The sequence below is a fragment of the Prunus mume genome, linkage group LG3, assembly GCF_029339155.1.
Source record: "Prunus mume cultivar Tortuosa linkage group LG3, ASM2933915v1, whole genome shotgun sequence".
Lineage (NCBI taxonomy): Eukaryota > Viridiplantae > Streptophyta > Magnoliopsida > Rosales > Rosaceae > Prunus > Prunus mume.
The window spans coordinates 27,795,073-27,817,811 of record NC_142700.1 but is presented as its reverse complement, the minus strand read 5'-3'; the positions used below and the strand labels follow the sequence as shown (position 1 = coordinate 27,817,811).

General features: G+C 41.6%; 2 protein-coding genes across 2 annotated transcripts; both read right to left on the bottom strand.

Moving 5' to 3' along the window:
* Nucleotides 1–18,809: 18,809 nt before the first annotated feature.
* LOC148919288 (MDIS1-interacting receptor like kinase 2-like) lies at nucleotides 18,810–22,130 on the bottom strand. Its single transcript, XM_089049462.1, has 2 exons — nucleotides 19,426–22,130; nucleotides 18,810–19,333 (listed from the first exon to the last, which is right to left on the bottom strand). The coding sequence occupies exons 1-2, from the start codon at nucleotides 20,651–20,653 to the stop codon at nucleotides 18,978–18,980; spliced, it is 1,584 nt and encodes a 527-aa protein (XP_088905588.1). The 5' UTR covers nucleotides 20,654–22,130; the 3' UTR covers nucleotides 18,810–18,977.
* On the bottom strand, nucleotides 20,769–22,130 carry LOC148919289 (uncharacterized). The gene has a single exon (XM_089049463.1). The coding sequence runs from the start codon at nucleotides 22,119–22,121 to the stop codon at nucleotides 20,769–20,771; it is 1,353 nt and encodes a 450-aa protein (XP_088905589.1). The 5' UTR covers nucleotides 22,122–22,130.
* Nucleotides 22,131–22,739: the final 609 nt, after the last annotated feature.

Genomic DNA, 22,739 nt, shown 5'->3' with positions numbered 1-22,739 from the left:
CTTCTGCAGCTCTTCCCTTCTTGTCAAGGTCCTCACCTTCTCCCATGTCAAGACTATCCACTTCTCTAAGTTGACCTCCCAAAAGAGTATCGACGGTTTGCGCCGCTTGGGAAACGACATTTGAATCCCATTTTCTCTACACCCAGCTTGGCTCCTTCTCCCGTCAGCCCCGTCGCTCTTCTTCACCTCACACTCTTCTATGCGACCGAGGATAGCCACGATATTTAGCACCATACCCCTCGGGGTACTCACGAAGCTCGCTTGAAGGAAACCTTTAGCGATACCAATCTCAGGCAAAAGTAGAGCTCCTCCGCAGCGTTACCAAGATGTCCAAGAAGTACGAACATCTTCATACCAAAACATCGAAATGAGCATGACTACCACACACCTGAGCGTAATTGGGAACGAACTCAGGCCTAGGGCTCCCAACGTAACTTTACTTAGGATGTTGAGCATACCCAGCCAAACCGTCGGTGCACTCTGTCATAGTGCTGATCCACCCGATCTAGGTTCAAGAAGGTAAAGGCTCCTCCATCCAAGACAACGAAGTCGCGTCTTCTTTACATCTCCCCACCAAAGAACCGGCCCCATGAACCGATGAAGGTCTACTGAGATTGCAGAGACCGTCTCTTGGACCGTCAAGCAAGACCTATTCCTCTCCCGTTAATCTCCAAGACCCAAGGATGACACACCTAGGTCCCCTACACCTACCCACCTACCACTGGAGAAGGCGCGGGGACTCTGGACGATTGAGAAAATTATCATTCAAAAGACTGGAAAATTTATCACACTGAAGCGTTAGAGGATTGGGAACCTTACCCACCTGCCAATCCACACTCTAGGCCTTCAACACCCGAGACCCTCCTCATGCCCACCCGCCATGAGGCTTTGTACCACCAGGAGAAAGACATTAAGCCACTTTATATCGTCTTCTACACTGCACGGAGGATCCTCTCACCTATATCCACTCTTTCCACCATCGGATGCGGGGCCTTAGTGATGAAGGCATGTGCCTCCTCTTCCCTTTCACCTCGGGCCGGCCTTAAATTGGTTCTACAGCAACCCCGCACTATCAACTCATTGGACACCGGACATCTTCTTGGACCATTTCATGATCTAGATCGATCTGTACTCTGCAGACGACTTGTACATGCTTCGGCAGTGGTGAGGAAGAACCCTTGGGAGTATGCAGCCCGCCTTCAGCCACGAGTACTCATTGCTCGAGATCGATGATTGTGCCGCTTGGCGCTTTCAAGAGTGGCCTCTGCGAGTCCAACTTCCGGCACCGTCCACAACAATCCTTGGAACACATATGCAGAGCTAATGAGGCAAGCAGCCGTTCACGCCAAGGCCGAGTATTTCAACTCCAAGCTTGGCCCAGCCACTGCACACAAAGACCGTTGGTGATCTTCCGCCTACTTTGGTACCTACCCCAGCCCCACCTCAACTTTCTATTCCCGCCCTAGATAACCAAGGTACCCCACACCCAAAAAGGAAGGATAGCTACCTGCATACCTTCAGCAGTGGCAAGCATGGCAGACATGGCAATCACCACCAGCCTAGTGGAAGCAACCTTCCCAGGACAAGCGATCGGGCCCCACTCCCCTTCACACCCAAGCCTGGGTTTGAGGTCTTCACCACCCTCAACACCACCTATGAGAATGTCCTGGTACATGAGGCACCTATCATGCCCAAGCCTCCCCCACGAAGACCGTCCAACGAGCCTGTGCCAAACACAGGTGTCTTCGCCATTTTCATCAATTCAGTGGCCATGATACTGAATACGCAACATCATTGAAGGACTTATTCGCGAAAAGAAGTTGGATAAATATGTGCACAACTTTCCACCCCTACCTAACCCTCACCAAAGGCAGATCAACATGATCTCCACCATCAATGGTGGTCCCACGTTGGCCAGAACCTCCAACAACTCCATCAAACACTATGTCCGTTCTTCCTATGCGCACTGTGTCTTCAAAGATCGAGCACAAATGCCTCGCTTAAGACTAAAAATCAGGCTGGGCCCCATCACTTTTTGTAAGGAGGAAGAACGTGGTGTCATTCTCCCACATGACGACCCCTTCATTATCCACACAAACATTTTTAACTTTGATGTTGGACGATTCGTGGACACCTGGCAGCTCGGCCAATGTGATGTTTGCTAATGCTTTCAACGAGCTCCAGGTCCCTGCTCACTTGCTAGACCGAAGCATCACACCCCTTGTGAGCTTCTCTGGTGATGTTGTCCAGCCCATTTAAAGCATCCATCTCCTATATCTATTGGTTCGGCACCAAGCGGCCGATCACCACTCCCTTCCTCATTGTTGACTGCCCCACAGGCTACAACGTCATCCTTAGGCGCTTTGCCTTGGCCCAAATGAAGGTTTTCATCTCTACACATATGCTTCTGTTGAAGTTCCCTACGCCCCAACTTGGTGCTAGAAGCTGCTATGCTTCAAGCACTGAAATCCACCAATCACCAACATAGGGGTGAGGCCCTAGTAGTAACCAATGCTCAGCCCCTCCTTGTCGCATCAACGACTTGAAGACCCGGGAGGAATCACACCTAGCAGCCGAGCTTGTAGAAGACCTTGAGCTGGTTACCCTCCATGACGACATCCTGGATTGGCACCTCCCTCTCACAAGAGCTTCGCTATGATCTCGACGCCTTCCTCCGCCTCAACTCAAGTCTTCGCCTGGTCTTACAATGACATGTCCGCATATCACCGACATCATATCTCATCCGCAAGCATTAATCCCGCCATCAAACCCATTCAGCAGTAAGCATCGTGCTTATAACCCGAGAGGTACGAGGCCATGAAGGGAATTGGATAATGAGTAGCATTGGATTCATAAAATAGGTGGACTATCTCACCTGGCTTGCCAATCTGGTGATGGTACGTAAACCAAAGAAAGGCTGGCACATGTGTGTAGACTACACCAACCTTAATCGGGCTTGTCCAAAGGATAACTTCCCTTTACCACGAATCGACCAGCTTGTTGACGCCAACGGTGACCACGCCCTCCTTAGCTTCATGGATGCTTACTCGGGTACAACCAGATCTTTATGCACCCTAATGACTAAGCCCATACATCCTTCATCACTGACCGTGGCCTCTACTACTACAAGGTTATGCCCTTTGGCCTCAAGAATGTTGGGGCAACTTATCAGCGTCTGGTGAACAGCATCTTTGCCCCACTAATTGGCAACACCATTGAGGTTTATGTCGATGACATGCTAGTCAAAAGTCGCACTGTTGACCAGCACATCTCCCACCTATTTGCCATGTTCTCCATCCTGAATCAGTATAAAATTAGGCTCAACCCCACAAAGTGTGCCTTCGGCATAGCTTCGAGGAAAATTCCTTGGCTTCATGATCACCCAGCAGGGTATTGAAGCTAACCCAAAAAAGATTTAGGCCATTTTAGACATGAAGATACCCAAGACAGTCAAGGACATCGAGCCTTATCGGACGGGTCGCGACTCGACCAAGTTTATCTCTAAGGCCAGCGATCGCTCGCCCCTTCTTCAAGCGCGCTAAGGGCAACAAGCTTAAACATCACCACTGTCCGAATGTGACAAGGCTTTCAGCAAGCTCAAGGAGTATATGAGTCGGGCCCCTTTATTGTCAACTCACGAGCCTAGGGACATCCTCATGATTTACCTCTCCGTCTCACCACCGCAGTTAGCTCAATTCTCATCCGCCCCCACGAAGGTGCTGAACATCCGATGCACTATGTTAGCAAGGGAGTGCAGGATGTCGAGGTTTGGTACCCAAACATTGAGAAACTGGCCTCACCCTGGTAGTCTCGACTAGACAGCTTAAACCATACTCCCAAGCTCATACCATCCATGTCCTAACCAACTAGCCATTAAGGCAGGTATTGCAAAAGCTAGAGACTTCTGGCAGGTTGGTCAAGTGAGCTATTGAGCTTGGTGAATTTGATATTCACTACAAACCCCACCCAGCTACAAAGGGCTAGGCTGCAAGCTCGACTTCATATCGTAATTCATAGAACCCCAAGCTTTGGCTGCTCCACAAATTATAACCGAGGCCTACTCCTCCTTGGGCCGGTGCGTAGCAAGAACGACACTCTAGACTGATCCAACCTTTGTGGACTGCTATGTGGATGGCTCCTCCAATGCCCAAGGATGTGGAGCTGGCCTCATCCTTATCTCCCTGCACAAAGTTGTTCTTGAGTACGCCATCAAACATTCGTCAGCGAATATCATATGTCGCCGCATCCCCAACACCATCGTCACAGACAACGGCTGGCAATTTGACAATGCCAAGTTCAGGCAATTTTGTTCCAACCTCAAGATACACCTTTGCTTCGCCTCCCCAGCCCATCCTCACTCCAATGGCCAGGTTGAAGCGTGAACAAGATCATCAAGAAGACTCTTAAGACTAAGCTTGACAAAGCCAACGGTTGTTGGCCGGAGGTACTCCCTGAGGTTCTTTGGTACTACCGCACCACCTTCCATATCTCGACAGGAGAAACACGTTCTCTCTTTCCTTTGGTACGAAGCCGTGGCACCAAAGTGGAGATCGACTTCACTTCACAACTCAGAGCAAAGGTTAGATACTACTCAACCATTTACACTTGCACAAGCAAAAATGGAGAACCAAGAGTTAAAGCAGGTAGAAACACTACAAAATAATAATTAGTCTTAAAGGATGGGGCCAAAGACCTATAGACTGGAAGTGGGTAGGAATGTATTTGGAAAGGGTCTTCCCTGGTGAACACTCCCACCACCATAACCTGACACCACCTGCTCCTCCAAGACTTCTGAGTAGAAGGCTTGTGACCAATAAAATAACTCCTCTCTTTTGCCTTTTCGCCAATTGGCTGTACCCAGCCAAAACATAAATTGCTCAAATATTGGCTCCCTCAACCCAGCCAACCACCAAGCAATATAAACCCTATGAAGAAGAATTCAAAAGTTGGGATTATATTGCCCCGACGCATATCCCAGCTTGGCCAACATCATCAGTACCCAAGGATGAAACGGTAGTCTGAAGCCATGCTGATTACATATTGGTAAATATCAACACGCATCCTCTAGAGGATATCTAACCACATCAGCAGCATTGGGTAACCTCAAGCCCATCGAGGGTGGGACATTAAAATTTTTCCAAAGCTCTGCCAGCTTTACCTCTGTAAGTATATTACGCCTTGACAAAGGGACACCAACCCGTATATCCACCCCCTCTGAAGCTGAAGCCACGGCTACACCCATAGATGGTGATGCCGGATTGCTCAAGGCTAGAACCCGGTCAGCCACAGCCTCTAACACTCTATAATTCCTCTGCATTTCTCTATACTCGGCCTCCTGGGAATCTACTAATGGCTCACCTCTCTCACGCTCATGCACTACCTTCCTACTTTCTATCATACCTTCTACCACACCCTCTGTCTAGGAACTCTCATCTTCAAAACAAACATATTGGCTGGGCTCTTCACTCTCAGTATCTTCCCCACCAAAGGCAAGAGGGTCATGACTTTCTCTATTAGAATTTTCAGACATCTACAATATGCAGAAACAAGGAAAGGAGCTAATGCACATGCAAGAAGGATCGAAAAAACAAGAACACAAAAAGAAGGGCACACCTACATGCTCTTTGATCTAGAAGCATACATTCAACAAGTTCATACCAATGTTCAAGGTGTTCATCATGTTCATACTCATATTCAAGGTGTTCATCCTAGTCTTCAACATGTTCATATAGAAAAGGACATTTCAATTCAAAAGTTCAAAGGAAATGAGGTCTAACCATGTTTGCACCACCACAGAGAAACGCCGGAAATCACCTTGGCCACAAGCACCACCACCAAAATCTCGCAGGAAATCTCATTTTCTCTTGCTCACTTTCTAGAAATTTTTCTCCACAACTTAAGTATGATGCCTTCGTCACTCCGAGTTCCTATTTATAAAGTTTTGTTCACCCGTTTTGTGTTTGCTCCTGTGATGGAAGGGTAAAATTCCCTATTGCCTTGAAAATCATTGACGGGTCAACAAGTCAACTTTCTTTAATGTGAGAGCGTGCCACTGGTAATAAAATTCTAGCAGACTTCTTAAAATAGATAACTTGCGCCCCAAGTTACTGATTTCTAAACAAGCGATTATGAATTTGGGTGAGGAATATCTCCCAAGTAAGCTCTTTTCTTGCCTCAGATCTGGTGAGGACTTCACAATTTTTCACGATATAAACCGTAGTTCGCTAGAATAAATGATAAGATAGTAAACTGCTTTTAGGCGTATGCCTTTTACAAAGCAAAAGGAAAAATCAACTCTAGAAAGACAAAAAGAAGGCTGGACTTCCATTTATGCCAAGTTTGAAAACTCCTAATCGGGCTGGACTGGGTAAGCATGTGCTTTGGGACTGAGCTATTAATAACTTCAAGCTGCTAAGCTTCAGCTGTAAATTGATACCAAGCGTTCGAGTTTGGTAGAGCTCTAATCTATTTCAAGCTTTGAAAGGCTTTTTGAACCCGCAGAATTGCGGCCTCTTGATGAAAGGCGAAGTAGTTGGACTTGAGGATTACCTGAGCGGGAGGCGCACTATGGTACCTGTTATGCCCGATCGGGACTCTCCATAAATTTATTGAGGTTTTCATATTTGTAGAAACCTGGACTCTGCTGATTTTGGCTTTTGCTGAACCAAATTTGTAACGAGAGAAATCTCATTTTGAGTGACTTATTTCTCTTAAGTTTGAATTGGAAATTCTGATTTATAGCTGGCTTCTTCTGTGGCTCGAATGACCTTTTGGTTACTTCAGTTTGTTTGAAGGTTCTCAGAGATTAAGTGATCATTTTGAGTTTTTGTCTTTGGTTGATTTTTTTGGTTATTTGATTTTTTGATTGTCGAGTGTCCTTTGCTCTATACACCCTCTCTTATATTTATTTGAAATGCTGCAGTAGGGTTTCTAGAAATGGGTGGCAGATTTTCTGAAAAAGATCTTTATTTTCAAAATGCAAAGAAAAAGGGTTTCTATCAATTCTGGCAGATAAGCCTTCCATAGTCAGCCTTCCTAAGGCAGTCACTTCCCTGTATTTTTTGAAAGAAAACCCAACCCTTCTTCTATAATTTTAAGAGCTCAAACTATGATGGTTAGTTTGATTTTCTGTTTGAGCAACTCCCTACCTTCTACTTATCCTTCTAAAAAATATAGCCTGCTTATCCCTTGGAAATGATGTCTGTCGAATTTTCTAAATACAGAAAAGGATTTTGATTTTTTCCTCTGTCTATGGCAGATTGGGGAAATCTTCCTGTAAGAGTGCCTACACTAAACCCCCCCTATCAAATTCCTTTGTGACTAGTTGAAATTGTTGACTTTTTCAAAGTCTTTATGTAGTCATGTGGGCTTCCTCGAGAACAATTTCCTCATAAAAGTTTGCCAAATTGTTCTTGGGCTTTTTGAGAGATATGGTAGGTTCTGAAGACTAGGCCCAATTCAATTTTCTTCTTTTATTGATGTGCTTAATTTGTAACCGCCATTTTAATTTGGCGTTTCTTTACAATTCTGTCTTTTTTGAAAAATACGTGAGTTTCTGACATGGATTGGGCTTTTCTTGATCTGGTAATTGAAGCCCATTTTTCTATTTTCTGTTATTTCCTTGTGAAGATGGGCTGGTGCTTTTAAATTTCTTTTGGCCCAAACAAATTCCAAGGGTACCAACGCCTCGGTGCACGACAAAACCCCATGCACCCTTCCACCTTCCCTCCCAAATTTCGCGTACTTGCACAACAATTTCAATTTCAAATTTCAAATTCAAAAAAAAAACAACAACAACAACGAAACGGATCGAGGAATTGAGAAGGCCTTGTCGAACGGCAAGGCATTACCTGAGGAAGCGGAGGCCTCGAAAAATTTTACCTCAACAAAACCCTAGCTCCACTTCCCACACAGAAAGGCCCAGCCCGTGCGCACAAAGCTGAACCCGACCATTGCGCCAAAATCATGCCAAGACCTATAGAAGATTAGAACAGCATCTAGGGGGACTCTACAACAAAAGCCTTCGACAATTCCATCTTTGAAAGGGCCTGCAACGAGCAGCAGACCCTTGGAGAAGCAAAAAAGGGACTCACAACAAAAGCCTTACCGAGTGTATAACCCGACCGCCCACTCTAATTCCCAATTTACCAAGTAGACCCTCGTGCAAACCCAGCTCAAATGAGCCCACTCGAGTTGAAACATCAAGGTCGACTCTAAACCACAGACAGTTTTCTTCCTTGCTGAACTACATGTCCGGTGCTAGGTTGGGGGTTACCTCACAAGATTTTCATCAACGAAGACGAGCCCACCATGGCCCACCTACCGAACATGCCCCTGCGAAATTCTACTGCCGAATGAAAAGGCTAAGCCCAATTTTCACCAAGACTGCAGCAAATCCAAGTGCCTCTTGCGAAAATAAAGGCTCAACAACACACCTTTCTACTTGCGAACGGCAAGGGTTGAGCAACGTCGAAAGGAAAGGGGCGTTCTCAAAAATACTTAACTCCAAGAGACCCAGTTCCGGATTATTCCCAGCCTCAAAGATACTCCCCAACCTCACCAAGACCCTCTTGCCAAAAGACAAAATAGGCTCCAAAGTTTTTATGGTCGAACAATTCCTTGTCAAATAGTAGCACCTACCAAAGTCATGGCACCAACTAATGACGGGCACCCTTGCCGAACGGCAAGGTCCATGGACAACTTGAAGGAAGACTTGCAAAAGTCCTGGTTCCAAGTCACCTATGCTGAACGGCAACGAACGTCCTAGCGCATCCACAAAGACTTACAGAGAGGCATCCACAAAGATACTTACCTCCAGAAAGGCCCAATCCCTCTTACCAAAGCCCTAGCGCTCCACAAATCACCTTGCCAAGATCTGCCAAAAGCCAAAACAACTAAAGTTAGCATCATCAGTATCTGAAACATACCTTGCCGAACGGCAAGGCCATGAAAAAATGGGAACAATCACAGCATACTCACCTTTGCCGGAGGCACACCAACTCGAGCCAGCAATGGAGCTCAACTCCTTGCCGAACGGCAAGGTCCGTATGACGCTAGAACCGCCTCCTTAGAATCTTGAGCGGTGCAGTGCGGACCTAGCTCAAGCCCTCAATCGATCTTAGAGCTATTCCAACCATGCAGCCCAGCCCGAGGAGGGAAAAACAAAAATCAGCTTCACCATGCAGGCCCTGGGTGTGGGACCCACCTGCTGGCCGCCCAAGGCAACTTTCGCCTGTGTCCAAAGCGAAGTCGAGCGAACCGCTCTATGCAAGAATGCATAAGAATCGCTCTGATCGCTCTGCTCCCGCTACAAGATCGCTACAAAGATGCATCGATTTGATTTTTTTCCTGTTGCCACGTGGCGTCGTCGGGCTCTCCGATCCGATTTTTTCCTCCAATCCAACTGCCAATTTTTTTGCCATAAAATACTGGAAAAAATTCGGAACTTTTTTTAAAAATACCAAAAATTAATGAATTTTTTTCTATAAATACCAGACTTTTTTTTTAAATTTATCTGAAATTTGAAATTGAAAATTTTATCCGATTATGAGATATGAATAGTATTGACACGTAGGAACCCGTAAATCTTATCCGAAAATATTATCCATATTAATTATTAAGGTAAATAAAATTGTAAATAAAACAAAAAAATGAATAGTAACTGCCCTTAGCTAGGGCAATGGGTGAAACACAAAATTCGGATTTTGCAAGGGCAACCACTATTCACGTGAATAGTGGCTGCCCTAACTCCCCCTGCCATGGCTAAGGGCAATATGGGTGGAGTTGCTCTTACTAAAAGGCCCAGCCCTAGCTTTCTGTTTCTTACCGAATAGGAAGAAGGACCAAGGATTTTTACCAACACCCTTGCCGAACGACAAGGGTCGTGAAGAAGGAACAAAGAGCACTAGCAAAGTCCAATCCAAGAATTCGGCTTGCCAAACGGCAGGCTATATAAATCATAGACACCAACTGCTCAAACCCAGTTCTACTCTATCGGTACTTTGCTAAAAATGGCTAGGACCCAACACCAAAGAGGGTTTAAGAGTCTTGCTGATGTGATCTTGCTGAATGGCGCAAAGAGTCTTTATACTTACCCTCCAAACCCTAGCCTTTATTTATCGAAAGCCCACTCAATTCACCCTTGCCAACGGCAAGCCACATTGAACCTACTTGGGCCATTTTTTCATTTCAGCATCTTATTACAAGCTTTGATACAGCCCTGATTATGACCTCCGTGCCAAAGCTACAAGGCCCGCCCAACAACCTACCAAGGGCCCACTATAAGAAGGCCCCCAAGTGTAGTACCAAAAATGAAAAGGGGGCGCGGCCAAACGGCAAGTTCTGTAAAACAAGAAAGGGCTCACCCAATTCTTCCCTTGCCAAAGCCTAGCTCCCAAAACCCAAGGGCCCGGCTCCAAAGACTTGTCGAAAGCCCAAATGACCACAAGGTACCCAGCTACGAATAGTTCTAGAGGCTCACACAGCTTTCATCATACCCTCACACATCTTCCCTTGCTTGCCAACTTGGGGGACTAGGGAATGCCCCATGGTTCCCACCGAGTCTGGAATGATCAATCATGAATACACAAAAGCTCACAAGTTCCCAACCCAGAAGTTACTTCTTGACTGCAAACTTGGGGGACTACTGTTTAAACCATAATCAACCGAGCATATCCAGCCTCAAAACGACTAGCACCAAGGTAGACATGCCTGCTTTCCTGCCTAAAGGAAAACACTCTTTGGTGCGGACACTTACCAAAGCTCCCGACCACAAGCACTCAAACTGCCAAACCTAATCTCCAAGACACGTGTCACCATCACAACGATTTGCACAAAGTCCCACATTGAAACTTTGTGCAAACCACACACTTTCACTTCCCTATAAATAGGAGAAGCAGTACCCAAACAAAAAGGGTAACTCCCTCTCACTTTTCGTTACTCGCCAATTTTACCACTCCCAAATGACTTAGCATCGAAGAGCCTTTGGCCGCACCACACCTATGTCCTGGCTTAACGACTGCTTCTCCTACTTTTTCTTCCACAGGCCCTTCCCTTGCCGAAGGTCCTCACCTTCTCCCCTGCTGAAGACTATCCACTTCTCTCTAAGTTGACCTCCCAAGAAGAGTGTCAACATGCGAGACTATTTGTGAAAAAATCTCCAGGGCTGGAATTCAAACTTACTCTATGCAGCAGGGAAAAAAGTGCTCATCAAACCAATTGTGGTGTAAAGTTTTGTAGTGATCTACCTTGGCAAATATTTTGGGGCAAACAACCGGAAAAGTTGTTAGTGTCCAATTGTAGCACATTCAACTTCATGAGATTTTCCATCTCTAGGGGGATGGAGCCAGAAAATTTGTTAGCGCGTAGGAATAAGATTTCTAGGCTGTTGTGAAGTGGTGATGGAACCGTTAAGTTAATTCTGGCTCAACTCTAGATCCATAATAGATTTCCAGTTCCCTATCTCTTTTGGAATTGTTCCAGAAAGATTATTTTTAGAGAGATAGAGAAGGGTAAGGTTTGTTAGATCACCTAATGATGACGGGATTGGACCAGATAGATTGTTATTATCAATGCATACTTCCATTAGACAAATTTCCTAATTCTGAAGGATGAAAACCAAAAAGTTGATTGATGTACAAGTATATCATGATCAACTGTTTTAAATTTCCAAAACTTGGAGGAATGGCACCTGTTAAATAGTTTTCCTGCATGTACAACACCTCTAAATTGGAAATGTTACCAAGAGAAGCTGGAATTGGACCTTGTAGATTGCTGGTTTGCAGAGCAAGCTCATTAAGAAAATTTAGGTGATCTAGAACAGATGGTGGAAGCAATCGAAGAGGAGCTGGAGTGACGCGCGTGCAAGAGGAAATAGGGTAAGCTCTGATTTGGGCTCCAAGCTTAAAATCAGGTCCATGACCCATGACCCATTAATTTCAGAGGAACGGCGTCACGAGTAAAACACATTGCTCTGCTATGACATATGGGCTTTTTCGAGCATTTGAGATCGTTTAGTAGCCCAAAATTCAGTTTTAAAGTTTTTACAATTTTTGGAAACTTTGTTATTTTCCTTTATTATTTTCCTTTGTTATTTTCCTTTTTTAATTCCTTTGTTATTCTTGGGATTTCTATGAGTATTTAAGCATACTTTACCCATAGTTAGGGTTATGTTTTGTTATTCCAGTTTATCAAATAAACCTTGAGGCTTCCTCATATCTTCCTAGTGATTCCAGAATTAAATGTTTTAGGCTAAGATTTAGCCAATCAGTTATCACACTGCATCATTACCTGACTGATTTCTTGAGGGATTGAGCTATTTAATCGGTTCTCATTTAGGTGTAGGAGTTGAAGATTATTTAGAAGACCAATTTCGGGTGGGATTTTCCCATAAAACTAATTATAAGAAAGGTCAAGATAGATGAGTTTGGAGAGGGAACTGATCTAAGGTGGGATTGCACCAAAGAGTTCATTCAAGCTAAGGTCAACATATTCAAGATTAGGACAAGGACAAGAATGTAAATTCATAGTGTACCTTGTATCCCATAATTGGTGAGGTTGATCCTGTTGACACTTCCAGCAGTGTCGCATGAAATACCAGTCCAAATATTTCATGGGGTTTCATTTTGCATTTGGATTGTAACTCCATGAGGTCAGATTATTCTTGTTTGATTTTGGAAGATAGCTTTCCATTTGAGAAGAGGCTCTGCTTCAAGAGAAGAATTGCAAAAGCAAAAGCAATGTTTGGAAATAAAACAGCTGACTACATACAAGATAAGGCAAGCTAGAGAGCTAAAATATGCCATGGTTTTTGTTTCTGTGTACAATCTTATATATAGTTGATGACTTTATTTATTGCTATTATTCTACATACCCTATTTCTCTTTGCAATGATCCACAAGTTTTTGTGGTTGAGACTTGAGAACTCTCTTCAATTTTCTATGTTCGAAAGTTTGAATTGAATTTTGTTGTTGAAATTGATAGAGTTGGCAGTATCCACTCTTGGTTTCTGCTGTTACATAATGCAAAATACCACGTCAGAAACTTCACAAAATATAGTAATATAAGGAAGGTTCCACATCTGGTAGCATCGATATCTTTCCTAATGAAATAATTTAACATTGTAGGATGTAGAATTTGTATGTGAAATGCTCAAGCATCTCGACTTTGACTTGTGAAACGCGCAAATAGCCTGACTTTAGATATAACTTGTTGGTACCATGACTAACCAATCAACTAGCTAGGCTAGATCAGCCATGTGCCATGCTCTGAGAGGTCATCACCTTAGCCAAAGAAGCCTTACCGCAAGTCACAACTAGGGGCAATGTCAAGAATCCCACATTGGAAGGTTACAAGAGGTGGAGACTCCCCCTCACCTATAAAAGAAGACTACTCTCCACTTAGAAAAGGGTCTTGGGTCTTGGATTCTTGGGCTTGTACCTTAGGCCTTGGGCCTTCTTCCCTTTATTTTGGGTCTAACCCCTTGTACAAATGTAAACAAATATTATCATAATGAGAACATCCTTCTCCGTGGACGCAGCCTATCATTCGGGTGAACGAAGTATACCTTGTCTTCTGCATGCTTATTTACTTTACTTCTGCTGAACTTTAGTGATTGCCGAAGGAAAAGGCCCACATCTTCACACATCATCTACCACTTCACATCTATCTAAGTTGATACCCATTTTTGGTGTCAACATAACTAATCAATGAAAACTACAACTATTGTGATGTTCTCCCATTGTGTATAAGGAAGTTGGGTCACTGGGTGTCAGAATGGGAAAGGTGTTTACTGGCATTATATATATAATACAAGGAAGGTTATGTTGGGAAAGGAGGAGCGAAACTAAGACCTGGGACCTGGTTGGCTCTCATTAAAATGGTTCCCAAGGCCAATTCTGTTTACATGAGTGTCTTCATCATATTGTTGTTGTTCTCATCCAAAGTCGCGTTTGCCAGAGCTTCCCATTCTTCATAAATCAGTTAGTCTCTTTCCCAAATATATACGTTAGTGTCTGATGGTGTTATTTTACAAACCTTAGGATTTAGATTATGTTAAAGAATATGAGTTTCACGTCAAAAAATTGACTAAATAAATTACAACTTATAATATGTGGTTCCACTCATAATAACACTGAGGCCTTTTGTGATAAAACCACACACCTACTAGGCTTTGTAGGTGGTTAAGTTGGGGATAATATCGGTGTCGCTAGTAGTACACCGTTCACATGTCTCTTTAAAATTTAACATGGCATCCTAGAGGGGGTTGATTGACTGCGCTTGAATTAGGCCTCTACTTGTACCGTTCACTATTCACATGTTGGGCTTGAATGTTTGCCCCTACCTCTTACTCAATACGTGGTGCTCACGTGTTGGGCTTGAATGGTCGACTTCAATGTGGACTGGGCTCCATGTGTGGCCCACTATGTGATGGTCCCACGTGAGGGGGCGTGTTGAAGAATATGAGTCCCACAACAGAAACTTGGGCATTGACGTGTAAATTTCATGACAGGCCAGTCTTTCTCAAAATTGGAGACATTTGCAACCCAGGCTGGGGGGCTATGATACTAAACCCTAGCGGCTGAATCAATGAATAATTAGAGTGGTCAACTCAGCTAAACCTAAATGCTCAAACCCTAAAGAAATAACCAAAAATTGCATCATACTTAAATTGCTAGATAAGTTTCTTCAACAAATAAAATCTATCATGTAATTTATTTATGATGACACAAGATAACATGTAATTTGTGTAAGCTATAAGTAATCTCTTGCCACAAAGGTGTGATACTTAATTAAGGAAGCTTGCATGTGTTATTTGTTAGTTTTGTGAATAAAGTTAAAACAGAAAACTGTTTTCTCTTTACAAATTGAGAATTGGTTTCTTGGAAAGTAATATGCTTTCTTTTTGCAAATCCTTACAGCTTTGGACACTCCCTTAATCAATTTCTCACAAATTGAAACTCTCACTGGATCGAATTTCAAACGATGGAAGTTCGATCTTGAAGTTTCCCCAGGCATCAGTGATAACGATTATGCTATCAACCAAGACGAGCTGACCAGACCCGTTGCTAATTCCCCTGCTGAAGTTAAAAGGGTGCATGAAGCTTGGAAGATGGCGAATAAGGTTTTTCTGTTGGTTATGAAGAAGACTATTGTGGAAGCTATTTTTGGTGGAGTTCCAGAAATAGAAAGTGCGAAGTAGTTTATGGAATCCGTGGAAAGGAAATTCAAGGAATTTGGAAAGGCTGAAACGAAGAACGTCATGTCTAGGCTAGCTAATACGAAGTATAAAGGAGGCAGCGTAAGAGAACATCTCATGGGACTAGTGGATATTGCTGCCAAATTGAACAGGTTGAAAGTAACATATTGCTCCAACTTATCTAGTGCATATTACACTAGATTTCGTACCTTATGAGCATATGAAATCGACCTATAACACCCTGAAGAAGGATTGGACAATGGATGACTTGATTACAATTGTTGTTCTTGAGGAGAATAGGACAAATGCTTATGGTGGTGTGGTTAACGTGGTCATTGCTAGGAAGTATGAGAAAAAGGGTGCTACAAAATCTGGAATAAAGTAGCAGAGTCAGTCTCAAAAGAATAACCCTCTTGACGTGATCCCTACCACTGAATTCAAGTGCTATTTTTGCCAAAAGGAAGGTCACATTAAGAAGAACTGCAAAAATTACAAGAAGTGGTTCGAGAAGAACAAGAACAAAGGTAATAAAGAATTAGCCCTAGTAAGTTTTGAGTTTAATTTAGTGGATATTCCTTCTTATTCTTGGTGGTTAGATACGGGTGCCTTGATTCATATAGCTCATAATGTGCAGGAATTCACAAGGAGGGAACCAAGAAAGCATGAAATTAAAGTGTTTGTGGGGAATGGAGAGCAAGTAGATGTGGAAGCCATTGGAGTAGTGCACCTGATATTGGATTCAAGATTTATTTTAGAGTTGGATGATGTAGTTTTAGTTCCCTCAATGAAGAGGAATTTGATTTATGTTTCAAGATTATCAAGACTTGGTTTTGTTTTTCAATTCAATAAAGATTGCTTTGCATTATCTTAGAATTCAAATGTTCTTGCTAGTGGTTTTCTCTCAAATGGATTATACTGTCTCAATTACAATAAAGAGGGTGAAGTTGTAATGGCTGAATCGAGTGAGGAAAGGATTAGAGGTGGAGGAACATCCACTAGGTTATGGCATAGACGTTTAGGACACATTTCAAAAGAAAGAATGAAAATTCTTGTTAAGGAACAAATTATGCCATCACTGACCTTCGGTGATGACGGAATTTGTATTGAATGTGACAAAGGAAAACTCACTAAGACTAAGAAGAAAGGTGCAACTCACAATAGTGATCTTTTACAGATCATCCACACAGATATTTGTGGACCATTCCCTCATCAAACAATTGATGATCACTCTCATTTTGATTATCTGTATCTCATAGCAGAAAAATCTTAAGCTTTTGAAATGTTCAAGATTTTTTAAATTAAAGTAGAAAGGCAACTTGAGAAGAAGATCAAAATTGTGAGGACAAACAGAAGGGGTGAATATTATGGATGTTTTGATGAAGGACGACAACGAGCTGGACCTTTTGCTAGGTATCTACAAGATAATGGAATAGTTGTTCAATACACAATGCCAGGAACTTCACAACAGAATGGTGTGCTTGAGAGAAAAAATCGAACTTTGAAGGACATGGTTCGTAGCTTGACTTCCAAAACTGATTTACCTAAGAGTCTATGGGGAGAAGCGATCAAAACAGCAAAATTCATACTTAATATGCACAGATATGTTACAAGATATGCAAAACAATACGACGATATGACAAGTATAAAAGATTAGTAGATACAGGGATAAGACAATAAAGAAATATATAGTTAAATATTAATTGTTTATTTTTTCTTTAACATTTGAAACTAGCCCAAGATAGCTTGTTTCAAAGAAAAAAAACATTATGAACACTTCTCAGAAGGCCATGAACCCTTGATGAGTCGATTTTATATTATATATTTAACCCTATTCTTAGTATATTTTGGTTAATATTTTGGAAGAATTTTGATACTTTGAATTATATTTTCAATATAGGACTTTCGACTCTCTCTGGAGCAAAACATAATCAAATGGACGAATTTTGGAGTAATTCCAGTTGGAGGACGTACGTGAGTCACTTAGCTTGATCGTATCAAAATATCAGACTTTTACACTAAGCGATGATTTCTGGTGAATAAATGAAGGAACGATGTGCAGTGCTGGAATAGTGACGTTTTGGGCTTATATTGCGTTTTTGGAGCCCAAGATGACCTCGGATGGGTTCGTGGCCTTCTGGAGAAGTGTTCGAATATTTTTATCTTTAAAACGAGCTATCTTGGGCCAGATTTGGAGGAGATTTGAGACCAAAACGTGGCTGGACAGATTTGGGCAGATTCTCCTAATCCAATTTGACTTTATTTCCTAGTCTTATTTTATTTTAACTTAGTTTCCTTGTGGGGATTGGGTAGCTAGGTTTTAGGAGGTATTTGCTTCTTTTCACAGCAATTTAGAGACCTCCTTTAGAACTTCTTTTTGGCTTTGGAGCAATTGCTAGGGTTTTGGATTTTCGCTACTTTGGTGTTTTCATTCTTACTCATTCAATGATATTTTCTTGGATTTCAATTATGATTATGTGTAACTAATTCCTTTGCTAGGCGAGGCCGTAAGCCTTAGCATGAATATGTAGTTTTATTAATTTGCTTATGAATGGATGCATGTTTGCTTTGAATTATTAATCACTGTGTTTAAAACTATCTATCTATTTTAATGATTGATCACCATTAGGATATGTAGACAAGTAATTTGATGCAATTTCTGTTGGAACATCACCCTGAAATTGAGGAGGGCTTCTTGTGATTAGTAATTGTAAGTTCACTTAAGGCGAACATCACGCTCTTAAGGGTTGCATGGTTTTTCAAAGGGTTTTCACAAAGCTTAATGAGTCTTGCATGTTTATATTTGATCCGAACATCACAGACGGATTGCATGTTAGATATACGCTGCTTGAACATCACAAGGAAAATATGCATTAGGAAAACCTAACCTTCAAAGCATATATGTGGAAAATCATAAGTAATTGATAGAATTGCATAGGATTGTGACGGTGTTAATGAACCTAGTTTTCTAAATTGTTAGTCTTTAAAAGAAATCATTTTTCTTCTTTGCTATTATTTCCCAACTTTGATTTCTTTTGTTAGTTTAATCTTTTCAAATTCATAAACTTCAAATCTTTGATAAAATCTATTTTAGTTATTAATTAAGAGTTAGTTTAATTACAGATTAGTCAAACAATCTTTGGGGACAACGACCTTGCATGAGCATTTATACTACAATTACCTTGTATTCTTGCAAGTATTTTCAGTGATTTTAACCCTGTTTGCGCAGGTACTAAAAATCCTATCAAACCCATCCAAGGTCATCTTGGGCTCCAAAAACACAATAAAAGCCCAAAACGTAACTATTCCAGCACTGCACATCGCTCCTTTATTTATTCGCCAGGAAATCATCGCTTGGTGGAAAAGTCTGATATTTTGATACTATCAAGCTAACCGACTCACGAACGTCCTCCAACTAAAATTACTCCAAAATTCATCCATTTGACCACGTTTTGCTTCAGAAGAAGTAGAAAGTCCCATATTGAAAATACAATTTAAAGTATCAAAATTCTTCCAAAATGTTAACCAAAATATACTAAGAATAGGGTTAAATATACAATATAAAATCGACTCATCATGGTTTTCCAATTTTATAGTAGTTAAATTCAGCACAAGGTTTAGTTCTAGAAATTAAAATGTGATGTGAATTTTCTACAACAGGTGGTAATAATAGGATAATCTGGTTAAACCAGTTACTCTGATACAAAACAGAACAATACACATGCTAAAGTTGATATGAAAAGAAGTACTCAAATGACTACAATATGCATATGGCACACGCAAATCAGATCGTAATGAGTTGTTCAAGGGTAATATCATTTGATCTTCTATTGGAAGAAGCAGTTGGGAACGATAACGCTTGAGAAACCATGTGCATTGTTGGCCTCGATTGTGGATGGGAATGTCTGCATGCAATTGATAGACTTGCAATGGTTATGAGTTCATCTTGAAGTTGAGGTGTAGGAGGGGAAAGGCTTTGGTCCAACACATCCTTGAGAAATATGTTTGCATAGGTGGTGGATGGAAACGAAAAGGAGGAGACGAAATCACCTAGCTGCTTTCCCATAATCACTTCCAGTGCCAGCACTCCAAAGCTATAAACATCACATTTTTCTGTTACCTTCATTGTATAAGCCAGCTCTGCGTGTAAATTAAGGAAGAACAAACCATTAATATAGATATATCCAGAATTAATTTTTCTAGAAAAAAACTTCTATATTTTAGTATTTTACCTGGTGCGACATATCCATATGTGCCTGCAAGAGCAGTCCAATTCGACGAGTCTGGATTCAAAAGCTTAGCAGTGCCAAAGTCCGAAACGCAAGGCTCATAGTCACAATGCAGCAAAATGTTGCTGCTTTTTATGTCTCGATGCACGATAGGTGGTGCGCAATCATGATGCATATAACACAAAGCATGAGCTACACCCTTTACTATTCTCACCCTTGTGCTCCAGTCCAACTTTTTAGCTTCATGCTCGTTGCTCAAGATTGCAGCCAAGTTACCTTTTTCCAGATACTCATAGACCAAAAACGAGTGATGGGAACTTGAACAAAAGCCAAGAAACTTTACAATGTTTCGGTGTCGTATCTGAGTTAAGGCCCTTATTTCATTAAAGAACTCCTTCCGAGATGCCTCCTCACCATCAAGTGTTTGATGGAATTTCTTCACTGCAACAATGCTGCCTGATGGCAGCTTTGCCTTGTACACACTTCCCTGTCCTCCCATCCCGATGCAATAGACGACATCAAAAACATTGGTTGCTTTCATTATTTCTTCATACATTTTTCTTCCATCAAAACTAGAGATTGAAAAAAAGTTTTCATGCATATCGCTCCTTTCTATTTCTGGGTCTTTCTTTCTTCTTTTTCTTCTTCTTCTTTCAATCAAAGCAAATGTCAGGAAAGCTAGTAAAAGTACTCCCAAGATAGGGAAAATGATTAAGAACGCCTTCTTTGAGGTATGCTTATGTTCCACAGAATGATTGCAGGGCTTTAGTCCTCCAACACTGCCACACAATCCGTTATTCCCTTCCATTCGAGCATTTTGAAATGCTTTGTTGTTGGGGATTGGACCCTGCAGTTGATTGTAGGATATGTCGATGTCATTCAGACCATGCATTTCATCAAAACTTGTTGGAATGAGACCGGTAAGATTATTGTGGGAAAGATTCAACGTCTCCAAGCTTTGCATACTGCTCATTTCTGATGGTATCTTACCCTCAAGTGAGTTGTGACTTAGATCAAGTTGGGACATATGAAACAACTTCCCCAACTGAAACGGAATTTCTTGACTGAACTTGTTATTGCTCAAATTCAAATAGTGTAATTTGAGCAAGTCACTAAAAATGCCTGGAATTGACTCATTGAATTTGTTCGTGGACAAGTCAAGATATTCAATATAAGTCAACGATCCAAATTCTGAGGGTATAGGACCCCAAAGTTGATTGCCATTCAACATCAATTTCACCAAAGAAGTCAATCTCCCAAATTTCTTTGGGATCACCCCGACTAAACTGTTGGAAGAAAGATCAAGTTCATGAATTTGGGTTGCATGGCTAATCTCAGGTGGTATACTACCTGTAAGCTTGTTCCCAGCAATTCGTAGTGTTGCTAATTGCGGACATCGCCCCCTTAGCCTGTGAGATTTCACCGTGCAAGTTATTGTGGCTCAGGTCAATAAAATTAAGATTTGGATAGGAACCAAAGTCTTCAGATATATTGCCCGTTAGTTGGTTACCTTCAAGATGAACTCTCACTAAGCTCTTGCAATTTTGCAAACCTTTGGGGATTGTACCTATGACATGGTTGGAGCTTACTGTAAAGTTTTGTAGTGATCCGCCTCGACAAATATTTTGTGGCAAATAACCAGAAAAATTGTTAGTGTCGAGTTCCAGCACAGTCAACTTCATCAGATTCCCAATCTCTTGGGGGATGGAGCCAGAAAGTTCGTTATTGTTTAGGAATAAGATTTCTAGGTTGCTCAAGTTACCAAGTGAAGTGGGGATGGGACCATTGAGTTGGTTCTGGTTCAACTCTAGCTCCACAATGGATTCCAAGTTCCCTATCTCTTTTGGAATTGTTCCAGAAAGATTATTTTCAAAGAGATAGAGACGGGTAAGGTTTGTTAGATCACCTAATGATGACGGGATTGGACCAGATAGATTGTTATCATCAATGCATAGTTCCACTAGAGACTTCAAATTTCCTATTTCTGAAGGGAGAGAACCAGAAAGTTGATTGTTGTACAAGTATATCATGATCAGCTGTTTTAAATTTCCAAAACTGGGAGGAATGGCACCTGTTAAATAATTTTCCTGCATGTACAGCACCTCTAAATTGGAAAGGTTACCAAAAGAAGCTGGAATTGGACCTTGTAGATTGTTGGTATGCAGAGCAAGCTCATTAAGAAACTTAAGCTGGCCAATTTCTTGAGGAATTGAGCCATTTAATTGGTTCTCATTTAGGTGCAGGGCTTGAAGATTATTTAGAAGACCAATTTCTGTTGGGATTTTCCCAGACAACTGATTATAAGAAAGGTCAAAATAGATGAGTTTGGAGAGGGAACTTATCTGAGATGGGATGGCACCAAAGAGTTGGTTCAAGCTGAGGTCAATGTATTCGAGATTAGGGAGCGACAGGAATGGAAATTCATATAGCGTACCTTGTATCCCAGAATTGGTGAGGTTGATCCTGTTGACACTTGCAGCACTGTTGCATGAAATACCAGTCCAAACGTTGCATGGGATTGTATTTACTTTTGGATAGTAAGCCCATGAGGTCAGATTATTCTTGGTTTGATTTTGAAAGCTAGCTTTCCATTTGAGAAGAGCCTCTGCTTCAACTGAAGAAGCAAAAGCAATGTTTGGTGATGAGAACAGCTGGACATACGAGATAAGGCAAGCTAGACAGCATAATAAATATGTCATTGTATTTTTGTTTCTGTATACAATCATGTATTTGATGGCTTTATTTATAGCTATTATTCTACAAGTGATTCCGTTTTCCACAATATATCCAGCGATCGACAATTTTTTGTCGTTGAGATGGCTTGAGTTGACATCTCTTTCACTTTTCTTTCTAAAAGGTAAGGTGGTATGTTAATTAGTCATCGTCTTATAAATGCAATGTTTGAATTTTGTGGTTGAATTTAGAGTTAGCAATAACTTGGATGCTTGACAATGTTCATTCTTTGAATTTTGGCTGTTGAATAATGTCAAATAAGATCGAAAACTTAACGAAATAAAATACAATATTGTATAAGTGCATGGTTCCACAATTAAGTAGTATAGAAGGTTTTCTTACTCATATTATAGAGTAGGCATAATTCATGTTGCAAAGGAGGAGAGAAACTTACCTGGCTAAAGTTGTTTACATGATGACTCTCAGCATGTAAGGGATTGTGAGGGATTTACAACTACAGGGTTAAAATTAATAAAATTGAAACTATGGGGACCAAAGTGGTAAAATCAGTAAACTACACGGACAAAAAAATACTTTCTCCTTTATTTATTGTATGTCTCGTATTTGATTTTTATATGAGATTG